Source organism: Pseudophryne corroboree, chromosome 8, assembly GCF_028390025.1.
Source record: "Pseudophryne corroboree isolate aPseCor3 chromosome 8, aPseCor3.hap2, whole genome shotgun sequence".
Classification (NCBI taxonomy): domain Eukaryota; kingdom Metazoa; phylum Chordata; class Amphibia; order Anura; family Myobatrachidae; genus Pseudophryne; species Pseudophryne corroboree.
Genome location: NC_086451.1, coordinates 402,035,089 through 402,050,829, shown reverse-complemented (window position 1 = coordinate 402,050,829; position 15,741 = coordinate 402,035,089). Strand labels below are relative to the sequence as shown.

General features: G+C 46.4%; 1 protein-coding gene across 3 annotated transcripts in view; it reads right to left on the bottom strand.

The window, feature by feature from the left end:
* The window catches only part of LOC134949301 (cytochrome P450 2G1-like), a 362,663-nt gene that overhangs the window by 39,258 nt on the left and 307,664 nt on the right, over positions 1-15,741 (bottom strand). The window contains exon 8 of one of the 3 annotated variants that reach the window (XM_063937796.1): positions 1,109-1,250. The exons of 1 other annotated variant lie outside the window; for it this stretch is intronic. In XM_063937796.1, the coding sequence (XP_063793866.1) occupies positions 1,109-1,250 (142 nt within the window). Of the gene's footprint in view, positions 1-1,108; positions 1,251-15,741 lie in introns of those variants that run through there. One more of the 3 variants, XR_010183139.1, reaches the window with a different exon arrangement.

The window sequence follows — 15,741 nt, the reverse complement described above, 5'->3', positions numbered from 1 at the left end:
ATGGTCAAATGGTCGACAAATGAAAATTGTCAACACATGATATGTTGACACATGAAAAGGTCGACTTGGCTTTTAAAAAATGATTTTAACCTTTTCATACTTTAATATCCATGTGGACTACGATTGGGAATAGTAACTTGTGCCGAGACCAGCAGCAGCGGAGTGAGGCACCTTTCACGTGTGCATGTCGACCATGTCATTGTCGACCAATAGCGGTCGACCTAATGACTGTCAACCTTAACACGGTTGACCATTCATACCGGAACCGACTCTGAGCACTATTCAGTGAAAGCATATTAGTTCACTTATACCCCTTTTCCACTTAAAGCACAGGTCGCAGCCGTGTCGCCTGACACGGCTGCGACCCGTGCTACAGCCCCCTAATGACAGTGCTCACCAACCTGGCATATTGCCGGGTTGGTGAAGCGCTAGTGACTCGGCAGGGGCGGCGCTGGGAGAGCGCCGCCCTCCCTATACACAGTGAACAGGAGCCGTGTCGCCTCGAAACGGCACCCGTTCACACTAGACAGCTAGCCGGGTTGAACACGTGTTCAACCCGGCTAGCTACCCGGGTAGGATTCCCGGATCACTTGATCCGGGAATAAGACAGGGAACCCGTTTCCACTAGGGAAAAACAGGGGTAAATGCGCGCCCCCGCGCATTTACCCGTGTTTTAAGGAGCTAGTGGAAAAGGGGTATTACTGTGCTCTAGTGTTTGCTTGTGATTCCTGCTTGTGTACTGGACTCTGGTTATTCTGACTACAATTCTCTGCCTGTGCCACTGACCTCAGCTTGGCTTGTTTAGGCTACCATTCCTGTGACCCTGACCTTGTGACATTGGTGTTTTGCAACTTATCCTAAGAATAATGTACACACACTTTGTTTAATGCTCAAAATTATTAAAATATTGGCTAAAATGACCTTCAGACTGTGGGTATAAGGTGTAAATGAAACATAAATGCATTCTGTGCTTAGACTTGGGTCCCATCGCCATCACATCTCATTATGGTATGCAATTATTCCAAAATATGAAATAATCCGATATCCAAAATACTCCTGGTCCCAAGCATTTTGGATAAGGGATACTCAACCTGTGTAAGGTGTTTACCTGCAGCTAGAGGCATGAAGGCATTATTCTTCTGAAACTCTCCCTTCTCGTTGAGGAAATTTTCGGGGTTAAATTCTGTTGGGTACTTAAAACAGGACGGATCTTTCAGCACAGATGTCAGTGCTGGGAAAATATCGATATCCTGCAAACATTAGAAATTCCATTGTAAAAGTGAATTCACATCTTCTTAAACAGATAAGTGTTTTTTTATTGACCATTTTGCTTTTTGCTTGCCAATTCAATGCTTAAATTAGTTGTGTGTGTTATTACATTGTATTTTATTACAGATAGGGGGGGAGGATTCAAATCTTATCACACCCCCGATATCCCATCTAAAGTGATGGGAGATCACGGGGCGATATTCAATTGCCCCCACTTATCGCGCTGATTGCACTCGTTACAGTCAGGTTTAGGTGAGCAAAGCACCTAAACACGACTAAAGTACCAACTGGGTGCCCAAACGGATCTCTTTACACATGGGGGTAGCGAGCTGAAATGAACTTGTCGCGCCCCTCCGCAGTAACATTAGAATACTGCCGGTGGGCAAGACTGGGTCGGGAGAGGGGGGATGAAATTTGAATCTCACCCATAGACTATTGGTTTCAGCATGCTCTGGCCAGTGGCGTCACAAGGAGGGTGCGGGGGGTGCGGCCCGCACCCGGGTGTGACACCTGGAGGGGGTGACACCAAATGTCAGCTCCTCCGCAGTGACAGGAGCCAGGTGCTGCAGTGTGAAATTCCGCTACAGCACCCGGCTCCTGTCATAGCAGAGGAGCCGACAGCACACTGAGACCGTCTCTGGGGGAAGCGCACGCCCCAGAGTGACGATACCAGTATCCCCGCGAAGCCACGCCCCCTAGCTGTAAGCCCACGCCCCCTTTTTGCGGCAGTACATAAGGGGTGCGCACCGGGTGTCACCACACCTGGTGACGCCTCTGGCTCTGGCTGCCAATCCATGGCGATTTCAGTAGTTCTGTAAGTACCAACATGTCCTGCCAACCAGGGCCGGTGCTAGGGTGTCCAACGCCTCCCTGCAAACTACAAATTTGCGCCCTCTCTCCCATACTTAAGGGACAGTGCGCACCGAAGATGCGTGCCACAAAGGGGTGGGGTCTCACAAAGAAGGGGCGTATCCATACAATAGTACCCCCAATTTAAAGTACACCACACAGTAGAACAATTTTATACATATAAACACACACATACACTGTGCCCCCATACACACACACACACACACTGTGCCACCATACACACTGCCCCCATCTACATACACACATATACTGTGCCACCATACACACAGACTGTGCTCCCATACACATACACTGTGCCCCCATACACACATATACTGTGACCCCATACACACTGTGCTCCCATACACACATACACTATGCCCCCATACACACTGTGCTCCCATACACACATACACTATGCCCCCATACACACATACACTATGCCCCCATACACACTGTGCTCCCATACACACATACACTATGCCCCCATACACACTGTGCTCCCATACACACATACAATATGCCCCCATACACACTGTGCTCACATACACACATACACTATGCCCCCATACACACATACACTATGCCCCCATACACACTGTGCTCCCATACACACATACACTATGCCCCCATACACATTGTGCTCCCATACACACATACACTATGCCCCCATACACACTGTGCTCCCATACACACATACACTATGCCCCCATACACACTGTGCTCCAATACACACATACACTATGCCCCCATACACACTGTGCTCCCATACACACATACACTATGCCCCCATACACACTGTGCTCCCATACACACATACACTATGCCCCCATACACACTGTGCTCCCATACACACACACACACACATACACTGTGGCGCCATACACACTGATCACATACACTGTGCCACCATACACACATACACTGTGCCACCATACACATATACTGTGCCCCCATACACACACATATACTGTGCCCCCATACACACACATATACTGTGCCACCATACACACATATACTGTGCCCCCATACACACACATATACTGTGCCACCTTACACACATATACTGTGCCACCATACACACTGTGCCCTCATACACACATATACTATGCCCCCATACACACACATATACTGTGCCACCATACACACTGTGCCCCCATACACACATATACTATGCCCCCATATACACACATATACTGTGCCACCATACACACTGTGCCCCCATATACACATACACTATGCCCCCATACACACACATACACTGTGCCCCCATACACACATACTGTGCCACCATACACACATATACTGTGCCACCATACACACATACACTATGCCCCCATACACACACATATACTGTGCCCCCATACACACATATACTATGCCCCCATACACACACATATACTGTGCCCCCATACACACATATACTGTGCCACCATACACACATACACTATGCCCCCATACACACACATATACTGTGCCCCCATACACACATATACTATGCCCCCATACACACATATATACTGTGCCACCATACACACATATACTGTGCCACCATACACACATACACTATGCCCCCATACACACACATATACTATGCCCCCATACACACACATATACTGTGCCACCATACACACATATACTGTGCCACCATACACACATACACTATGCCCCCATACACACACATACTGTGCCCCCATACACACATATACTATGCCCCCATACACACACATATACTGTGCCCACATACACACACATATACTGTGCCCCCATACACACATATACTATGCCCCCATACACACACATATACTGTGCCCCCATACACACATATACTGTGCCCCCATACACACACACATATACTGTGCCCCCATACACACATATACTATGCCCCCATACACACACATATACTGTGCCACCATACACACATATACTGTGCCACCATACACACTGTGCCCTCATACACACATATACTATGCCCCCATACACACACATATACTGTGCCACCATACACACATATACTATGCCACCACACACACATATACTGTGCCACCATACACACTGTGCCCTCATACACACATATACTGTGCCTCCATACACACATATACTATGCCACCACACACACACACACACTCTCTGTGCCCCTACTGTACTGTATATAGACAGCAGGACTCACCCTCCCTGTAGAGCTGACACTTCCTGGACACATGACTGTTCAGCACCAGTCATGTGATCTGCATTCGGGAGACCACACACAGCATCAGCTCCCTGAGCTCCGGGGACCGGGCTCACTTACAACTGCTAGAGACTTTTTCTCAGGGGCATACTGCAGGTCCGCGGCGGCATTCTTCAGTGGGAGGAAGGCGGGTAGAGGAGGGCAGCAGTGCACATGGACGCCAGCAGAGCAGGGAGAGCGCCTCTCCAACACAGCGCCTCCCTGCATTGCAGGCTCTGCTGAGCGGGTAGCGCCGGCTCTGCTGCCAACCATGTGTATGCTGGCACTTGTAGTTAACTTGTGCTTGCTGGGATCAGCAGAGTGGAATAAGCTATAGAGAGAGATTTTTCAAATCTTGGAAAGCAGTAACGTGGAAATTAGAGATGAGCGGGTTCGGTTCCTCGAGAGCCGAACCCCCCGAACTTCACCCATTTTACACGGGTCCGAGGCAGCCTCGGATCTTCCCGCCTTGCTCGGTTAACCCAAACGAGGCCAAACGTCATCATCCCGCTGTCTGATTCTCACGAGATTCGTATTCTATATAAAGATTCACGCGTCGCCGCCATTTTCACTCGTGCATTGGAGATTGAACGGAGAGGACGTGGCTACGTTCTCTCCGTGAAAAGCTCCGTATCTGTGCTCAGTGTGTTGCAAATACCTGTGCTCAGTGTGCTGCAAATATCTAAATTCTCTGCCTGAAAAGCTCTATATCTGTGCTCAGTGTGCTGCAAATATCTGTGCTCAGTGTGCTGCATTGTGGGGACCACCAGTATATAATTATAGTAGTACAGTACAGTAGGCCATTGCTGTATCTTGCAGCTCCGTGTCAGACTTGGTTCTAGACAGTATCCTGATCATCAGTGCTCAATATCTGCTGCATTGCTGTGTGACCAGTGCATACTATATATATTATATATAGTAGTACAGTGCAGCATTTTGGTGACCAACAGTATATGGTTGTACAGTACAGTAGGCCATTGCTGTATCTTGCAGCTCCGTGTCACTGCAAGTATCCATATCTGTGCTGCATTGTTGTGAGCAGTATAAATAGTAGTACAGTGCAGCATTTTGGTGACCAACAGTATATAGTTGTACAGTACAGCAGTACAGTGCTCAGTGTCAGTGCTGCATTGTGGTGACCAGTATACTACTGTACAATAGTCCAGTGCTGTTCTCGCTGCTCAGTGTCAGTTCTCCGCAGTATCATCAGTGCTCAGTAAAATCAGTTCTCGGTATAATCAGTGATTGATCAGTATTATCAGTTCTCAGTATAATCAGTGCACTGTTAGACGTGCGCCCGTTTTCCGCCATTAGTGCATTGGGATTTAGACAATTGATGAAGTTATTGTGTCCCCGGTACAAAATATCATCTAGATTCCACTTCACTAGGCAGGCGATAGCGAGATTTTACCAAATAATATCAGTGATTTATAATTAATTATTAATTACAGTGATCTTGCTAAATGATTCCAGTGATTTTGTCATTTTCTTCCAGTGATTTGGACCAATAATTCCTGTGATTTTGTCATTTTCTTCCAGTGATTTGCACCAATAATACCATTGATTAGAACAAATAATTCCTTTGATATTGAGGTGTTTGTGTCGCTTAGCTTAGCCATCCAGCGACCACAGTGCACCTCTTTTTCTCTTTTCTTTGCATCATGGGGGTAATTCCAAGTTGATCGCAGCAGGAATTTTTTTTAGCAGTTGGGCAAAACCATGTGCACTGCAGGGGAGGCAGATTTAACATGTGCAGAGAGAGTTAGATTTGGGTGTGGTTAGTGATGAGCACCGGAAATTTTTCGGGTTTTGTGTTTTGGTTTTGGGTTCGGTTCCGCGGCCGTGTTTTGGGTTCGAACGCGTTTTGGCAAAACCTCACCGAATTTTTTTTGTCGGATTCGGGTGTGTTTTGGATTCGGGTGTTTTTTTCAAAAAACCCTAAAAAACAGCTTAAATCATAGAATTTGGGGGTCATTTTGATCCCAAAGTATTATTAACCTCAATAACCATAATTTCCAATCATTTTCAGTCTATTCTGAACACCTCACACCTCACAATATTATTTTTAGTCCTAAAATTTGCACCAAGGTCGCTGGATGGCTAAGCTAAGCGACCCAAGTGGCCGACACAAACACCTGGCCCATCTAGGAGTGGCACTGCAGTGTCACACAGGATGGCCCTTCCAAAAAACACTCCCCAAACAGCACATGACGCAAAGAAAAAAAGAGGCGCAATGAGGTAGCTGTGTGAGTAAGCTAAGCGACCCTAGTGGCCGACACAAACACCTGGCCCATCTAGGAGTGGCACTGCAGTGTCACGCAGGATGGCCCTTCCAAAAAACACTCCCCAAACAGCACATGACGCAAAAAAAAAAAGAGGCGCAATGAGGTAGCTGTGTGAGTAAGCTAAGCGACCCTAGTGGCCGACACAAACACCTGGCCCATCTAGGAGTGGCACTGCAGTGTCACGCAGGATGGCCCTTCCAAAAAACACTCCCCAAACAGCAGCACATGACGCAAAGAAGAAAAAAAAGAGGCGCAATGAGGTAGCTGTGTGACTAAGATAAGCGACCCTAGTGGCCGACACAAACACCTGGCCCATCTAGGAGTGGCACTGCAGTGTCACGCAGGATGGCCCTTCCAAAAAACACCCCCCAAACAGCACATGACGCAAAGAAAAAAAGAGGCGCAATGAGGTAGCTGTGTGAGTAAGCTAAGCGACCCTAGTGGCCGACACAAACACCTGGCCCATCTAGGAGTGGCACTGCAGTGTCACGCAGGATGGCCCTTCCAAAAAACACTCCCCAAACAGCACATGACGCAAAGAAAAAAAGAGGCGCAATGAGGTAGCTGTGTGAGTAAGCTAAGCGACCCTAGTGGCCGACACAAACACCTGGCCCATCTAGGAGTGGCACTGCAGGCCCTTCCAAAAAACACCCCCCAAACAGCACATGACGCAAAGAAAAATGAAAGAAAAAAGAGGTGCAAGATGGAATTGTCCTTGGGCCCTCCCACCCACCCTTATGTTGTATAAACAGAACATGCACACTTTAACCAACCCATCATTTCAGTGACAGGGTCTGCCACACGACTGTGACTGAAATGACGGGTTGGTTTGGACCCCCACCAAAAAAGAAGCAATTAATCTCTCCTTGCACAAACTGGCTCTACAGAGGCAAGATGTCCACCTCATCATCATTCTCCGATATATCACCGTGTACATCCCCCTCCTCACAGATTATCAATTCGTCCCCACTGGAATCCACCATCTCAGCTCCCTGTGTACTTTGTGGAGGCAATTGCTGCTGGTCAATGTCTCCACGGAGGAATTGATTATAATTCATTTTAATGAACATCATCTTCTCCACATTTTCTGGATGTAACCTCGTACGCCGATTGCTGACAAGGTGAGCGGCGGCACTAAACACTCTTTCGGAGTACACACTTGTGGGAGGGCAACTTAGGTAGAATAAAGCCAGTTTGTGCAAGGGCCTCCAAATTGCCTCTTTTTCCTGCCAGTATAAGTACGGACTGTCTGACGTGCCTACTTGGATGCGGTCACTCATATAATCCTCCACCATTCTTTCAATGGGGAGAGAATCATATGCAGTGACAGTAAACGACATGTCCGTAATCGTTGTCGGGTCCTTCAGTCCGGACCAGATGTCAGCATCAGCAGTCGCTCCAGACTGCCCTGCATCACCGCCAGTGGGTGGGCTCGGAATTCTGAGCCTTTTCCTCGCACCCCCAGTTGCGGGAGAATATGAAGGAGGAGATGTTGACAGGTCGCGTTCCGCTTGACTTGACAATTTTCTCACCAGCAGTTCTTTGAACCCCAGCAGACTTGTGTCTGCCGGAAAGAGAGATCCAAGGTAGGTTTTAAATCTAGGATCGAGCACGGTGGCCAAAATGTAGTGCTGTGATTTCAACAGATTGACCACCCGTGAATCCTTACAACACAAAAGAGAATAACTCTGCGCTTTAGAGACACCTTAAAATTATGTTACGTGTGGTCTGTCATGTCGGATAAATAACTCAGTGAGACTTTGTATATTGATATTTTTTATCTAAGATTGTCAACATGTAACATTTATTATACAAATCTGAGTAATTTAGTAGCTTTTATGTATAAAATCTAATTAGTAGTAGATAGGCAGTTAAAAAGACTTGAAATTCAGCACTAAAAATTACACTTTGTATAACAGTATAATTAGATGTTTATAAACACATGGTAACAGGGTGTGAACCGTTACTCTCCCAGAATAACGGTATAATTAAACATTTAATAACAAAGAATAAAACGTTACTCTCCTAGTAGCTATTAGTATATAGTATTACACTGGCGTTCCAGTGTGTTATAGGAATAAATGTCCCGCATATAGTTCACAGTAATTAGAGTCTTATTAAGACAGCAATGGCTTAGGTATAATTACCCCCGTGTTGGTTCCTGACGGTTCCGTTTGGTAATGTTACACGTGGTAAACTTATTGCTGGATAGTACTGTGCAAAACAGCCCCGCTGGGAGATATATGTGTCCCCACTCTCCCGTCAATGCTGCCCGCTGTTACACTCTGCGGCTACTTGATTTTGAAAGGGTGTATAGTCCTCACGGCGGAGGTCAGACCAGACTCACCCGATACACAGCAGCAGGTCCCCGTTATGGTTGATGCTTATGCTGTTTGATGGGGTCTTGTGCGATCACCCGTAGTGCTGCTCAGCAATCTAGACCTCCGTGGCAGAAGGCGTGGGATTCAGCCGAAGAGAGCCGGGTGCATTTACAGCGGTGTGCGGGAGCTGTTTGAGATGGCGGTGAATAGCAGTCGGAGAGTACTTTCAAAGAAGTGGGCGTCAACGCGTTTCGTCTCCTAGCAACCGGAGACTTCCTCAAGACGTCTTGAGGAAGTCTCCGGTTGCTAGGAGACGAAACGCGTTGACGCCCACTTCTTTGAAAGTACTCTCCGACTGCTATTCACCGCCATCTCAAACAGCTCCCGCACACCGCTGTAAATGCACCCGGCTCTCTTCGGCTGAATCCCACGCCTTCTGCCACGGAGGTCTAGATTGCTGAGCAGCACTACGGGTGATCGCACAAGACCCCATCAAACAGCATAAGCATCAACCATAACGGGGACCTGCTGCTGTGTATCGGGTGAGTCTGGTCTGACCTCCGCCGTGAGGACTATACACCCTTTCAAAATCAAGTAGCCGCAGAGTGTAACAGCGGGCAGCATTGACGGGAGAGTGGGGACACATATATCTCCCAGCGGGGCTGTTTTGCACAGTACTATCCAGCAATAAGTTTACCACGTGTAACATTACCAAACGGAACCGTCAGGAACCAACACGGGGGTAATTATACCTAAGCCATTGCTGTCTTAATAAGACTCTAATTACTGTGAACTATATACGGGACATTTATTCCTATAACACACTGGGACGCCAGTGTAATATTATATACTAATAGCTACTAGGAGAGTAACGTTTTATTCTTTGTTATTAAGTGTTTAATTATACCGTTATTCTGGGAGAGTAACGGTTCACACCCTGTTACCATGTGTTTATAAACATCTAATTATACTGTTATACAAAGTGTAATTTTTAGTGCTGAATTTCAAGTCTTTTTAACTGCCTATCTACTACTAATTAGATTTTATACATAAAAGCTACTAAATTACTCAGAGTTGTATAATAAATGTTACATGTTGACAATCTTAGATAAAAAATATCAATATACAAAGTCTCACTGAGTTATTTATCCGACATGACAGACCACACGTAACATAATTTTAAGGTGTCTCTAAAGCGCAGAGTTATTCTCTTTTGTGTTCTAATTGTCTTTGTTGTGCAGCTTAGCAAGCTGTTTTACTCAGCAGCTTTAAAGAGACAAAGATCTTAATAAAATAAAATATAACTAATTAGCGCCGGTTGTGGATATTTGGGACTCCTGTCTCAAATTATCCGTTTTTTTCCTACACCCGTGAATCCTTGTTAAGCGAATTAAGGGCTCCATCCACAAGTCCCACATGCCTAGCGGAATCGCTCTGTTTTAGCTCCTCCTTCAATGTCTCCAGCTTCTTCTGCAAAAGCCTGATGAGGGGAATGACCTGACTCAGGCTGGCAGTGTCTGAACTAACTTCACGTGTGGCAAGTTCAAAAGGTTGCAGAACCTTGCACAACGTTGAAATCATTCTCCACTGCGCTTGAGACAGGTGCATTCCACCTCCTATATCGTGGTCAGTTGTATAGGCTTGAATGGCCTTTTGCTGCTCCTCCAACCTCTGAAGCATATAGGGGGTTGAATTCCACCTCGTTACCACTTCTTGCTTCAGATGATGGCAGGGCAGGTTCAGGCGTTTTTGGTGGTGCTCCAGTCTTCTGTACGTGGTGCCTGTACGCCGAAAGTGTCCCGCAATTCTTCTGACCACCGACAGCATCTCTTGCACGCACCTCTCGTTTTTTAAATAATTCTGCACCACCAAATTCAAGGTATGTGCAAAACATGGGACGTGCTGGAATTTGCCCATATTTAATGCACACACAATATTGCTGGCGTTGTCCGATGCCACAAATCCACAGGAGAGTCCAATTGGGGTAAGCCATTCTGCGATGATCTTCCTCAGTTGCCGTAAGAGGTTTTTAGCTGTGTGCGTATTCTGGAAAGCGGTGATACAAAGCGTAGCCTGCCTAGGAAAGAGTTGGCGTTTGGGAGATGCTGCTACTGGTGCCGCCGCTGCTGTTCTTGCGGCGGGAGTCCATACATCTACCCAGTGGGCTGTCACAGTCATATAGTCCTGAGCCTGCCCTGCTCCACTTGTCCACATGTCCGTGGTTAAGTGGACATTGGGTACAACTGCATTTTTTAGGACACTGGTGAGTCTTTTTCTGAGGTCTGTGTACATTTTCGGTATCGCCTGCCTAGAGAAATGGAACCTAGATGGTATTTGGTACCGGGGACACAGTACCTCCAACAAGTCTCTAGTTGCCTCTGCAGAAATGATGGATACCGGAACCACGTTTCTCACCGCCCAGGATGCCAAGGCCTCAGTTATCCGCTTTGCAGCAGGATGACTGCTGTGATATTTCATCTTCCTCGCAAAGGACTGTTGGACAGTCAATTGCTTGGTGGAAGTAGTAAAAGTGGTCTTACGACTTCCCCTCTGGGATGACCATCGACTCCCAGCAGCAACAACAGCAGCGCCAGCAGCAGTAGGCGTTACACGCAAGGATGCATCGGAGGAATCCCAGGCAGGAGAGGACTCGTTAGAATTGCCAGTGACATGGCCTGCAGGACTATTGGCATTCCTGGGGAAGGAGGAAATTGACACTGAGGGAGTTGGTGGGGTGGTTTGCGTGAGCTTGGTTACAAGAGAAAGGGATTTACTGGTCAGTGGACTGCTTCCGCTGTCGCCCAAAGTTTTTGAACTTGTCACTGACTTATGATGAATGCGCTGCTGGTGACGTATAAGGGAGGATGTTCCGAGGTGGTTAACGTCCTTACCCCTACTTATTACAGCTTGACAAAGGCAACACACGGCTTGACAAATGTTGTCCGCATTTCTGTTGAAATACTTCCACACCGAAGAGCTGATTTTTTTGGTATTTTCACCAGGCATGTCAATGGCCCTATTCCTCCCACGGACAACAGGTGTCTCCCCGGGTGCCTGACTTAAACAAACCACCTCACCATCAGAATCCTCCTGGTCAATTTCCTCCCCAGCACCAGCAACACCCATATCCTCCTCATCCTGGTGTACTTCAACACTGACATCTTCAATCTGACTATCAGGAACTGGACTGCGGGTGCTCCTTCCAGCACTTGCAGGGGGCGTGCAAATGGTGGAAGGCGCATGCTCTTCACGTCCAGTGTTGGGAAGGTCTGGCATCGCAAACAACATAATTGGACTCTCCTTGTGGATTTGTGATTTAGAAGAACGCACAGTTCTTTGCTGTGTTTTGCCAGCTTGAGTCTTTTAATTTTTCTAGCGAGAGGCTGAGTGCTTCCATCCTCATGTGAAGCTGAACCACTAGCCATGAACATAGGCCAGGGCCTCAGCCGTTCCTTGCCACTCCGTGTGGTAAATGGCATATTGGCAAGTTTACGCTTCTCCTCTGACAATTTTATTTTAGATTTTTGAGTCCTTTTTTTACTGATATTTGGTGTTTTGGATTTTACATGCTCTGTACTATGACATTGGGCATCGGCCTTGGCAGACGACGTTGCTGGCATTTCATCGTCTCGGCCATGACTAGTGGCAGCAGCTTCAGCACGAGGTGGAAGTCGATCTTGATCTTTCCCTATTTTTGGAACCTCAACATTTTTGTTCTCCATATTTTAATAGGCACAACTAAAAGGCACCTCAGGTAAACAATGGAGATGGATTTATACTAGTATACTTATGGATGGACGAGCGACTGCCGACACAGAGGTAGCTACAGCCGTGGACTACCGTACTGCGTCTGCTGCTAATATAGACTGGATGATAATGATATAAAAAATATATATATATATCACTACTGCAGCCGGACAGGTATATATTATATAATGACGGACCTGCTGGACACTGTCAGCACTGCAGACTCCTAAAGTAAGCTACTAGTATCAAGAAGATAGAAAAAAAAAAACCCACCACAGGTAGGTGGTATACAATTATGGATGGACGAGCGACTGCCGACACAGAGGTAGCTACAGCCGTGGACTACCGTACTGCGTCTGCTGCTAATATAGACTGGATGATAATGATATAAAATAAATATATATATATATATATATATATCACTACTGCAGCCGGACAGGTATATATTATATAATGACGGACCTGCTGGACACTGTCAGCTCAACACTGCAGACTCCTAAAGTAAGCTACTAGTATCAAGAAGATAGAAAAAAAAAAAACACCACGGGTAGGTGGTATACAATTATGGATGGACGAGCGACTGCCGACACAGAGGTAGCTACAGCCGTGGACTACCGTACTGCATCTGCTGCTAATATAGACTGGATGATAATGAGATATAAAATATATATATATCACTACTGCAGCCGGACAGGTATATATTATATAATGACGGACCTGCTGGACACTGTCAGCTCAGCACTGCAGACTCCTAAAGTAAGCTACTAGTATCAAGAAGATAGAAAAAAAAAAAAACACCATGGGTAGGTGGTATACAATTATGGATGGACGAGCGACTGCCGACACAGAGGTAGCTACAGCCGTGGACTACCGTACTGCGTCTGCTGCTAATATAGACTGGATGATAATGATATAAAATATATATATATATCACTACTGCAGCCGGACAGGTATATATTATATAATGACAGACCTGCTGGACACTGTCAGCTCAGCACTGCAGACTCCTAAAGTAAGCTACTAGTATCAAGAAGATAGAAAAAAAAAACACCACGGGTAAGTGGTATACAATTATGGATGGACGAGCGACTGCCGACACAGAGGTAGCTACAGCCGTGGACTACCGTACTGCGTCTGCTGCAGTGCTAATATAGACTGGATGATAATGATATTAAAAAAATATATATATATCACTACTGCAGCCGGACAGGTATATATTATATAATGACGGACCTGCTGGACACTGTCAGCAGAATGCGTTTGTAGAATAAAAACACCACACGACGAGTGTTTAACTTTTTCAGGAGGACAATCACAATATACTGGTGGTCAGTGGTCACTGGTCAGTCACACTGGCAGTGGCACTCTGGCAGCAAAAGTGTGCACTGTTAAAATATGTACTCCTGCTATAACTGCTCCCCAGTCTCCCCCACAATTAAGCTGTGTGAGCAGTGAGCACTCAGCACAGTCAGATATACAGTATTACATAGATGATGCAGCACACTGAGGCTGAGCACAGATATGGTATGTGACTGTGTCACACTGTGTATCGTTTTTTTTCAGGCAGAGAACGGATTAATTAAACTGGTGGTCACTGGTCACACTATCAGCAAGTAGTACTCCTAATATGCTCCCCAAAATTAGTAAATCAAGTGTCTCTATACTCTCTAGTCTACTCTAAACGGAGAGGACGCCAGCCACGTCCTCTCCCTATCAATCTCAATGCACGTGTGAAAATGGCGGCGACGCGCGGCTCCTTATATAGAATCCGAGTCTCGCGATAGAATCCGAGCCTCGCGAGAATCCGACAGCGGGATGATGACGTTCGGGCGCGCTCGGGTTAACCGAGCAAGGCGGGAGGATCCGAGCCTGCTCGGACCTGTGTAAAAAAAGCTGAAGTACGGGGGGGTTCGGTTTCCGAGAAACCGAACCCGCTCATCACTAGGTGTGGTGTGTTCAATCTGCAATCTAATTTGCAGTGTAAAAATAAAGCAGCCAGTATTTACCCTGCACAGAAACAAAATATCCCACCCAAGTCTAACTCTCTGCAAATGTTATATCTGCCTCCCCTGCATTGCACATGGTTTTGCCCAACTGCTAAAAAATTTCCTGCTGCGATCAACTTGGAATTACCCCCCATGTGCTGTTTGGGGACAATTTTTTTAAGTGCCATCCTGTCTGACACTTCCGTATATATACAGTGGTACTGCCATTTGATATAATTCCATACATTACTGCCATTTAATTCCAGTGATTTGTCATTTTCTTCCAGTGATTTGGACCAATAATACCATTGATTAAAACGAATAATTCCTGTGATTTTGTCATTTTCTTTTAGAGATGAGCGGGTTCGGTTTCTTTGAATCCGAACCCGCACGAACTTCACTTTTTTTTTCACGGGTCCGAGCGACTCGGATCTTCCCGCCTTGCTCGGTTAACCCGAGCGCGCCCGAACGTCATCATGACGCTGTCGGATTCTCGCGAGGCTCGGATTCTATCGCGAGACTCGGATTCTATATAAGGAGCCGCGCGTCGCCGCCATTTTCACACGTGCATTGAGATTGATAGGGAGAGGACGTGGCTGGCGTCCTCTCCATTTAGATTAGATTTAGAAGAGAGAGAGAGAGAGAGATTGCTGTGATACTGTAGATTAGAAGAGAGTGCAGAGTGCAGACAGAGTTTAGTGACTGACGACCACAGTGACCAGTGACCACCAGAGACAGTGCAGTTGTTTGTTTTATTTAATATATCCGTTCTCTGCCTGAAAAAAACGATACACAGTCACACAGTGACTCAGTCTGTGTGCACTGCTCAGCCCAGTGTGCTGCACATCAATGTATTGTATATAAAGCTTATAATTGTGGGGGAGACTGGGGAGCACTGCAGGTTGTTATAGCAGGAGCCAGGAGTACATGATAAATAATATTATATTAAAATTAAACAGTGCACACTTTTGCTGCAGGAGTGCCACTGCCAGTGTGACTAGTGGTGACCAGTGCCTGACCACCAGTATATTAGTAGTATTGTATACTATCTCTTTATCAACCAGTCTATATTAGCA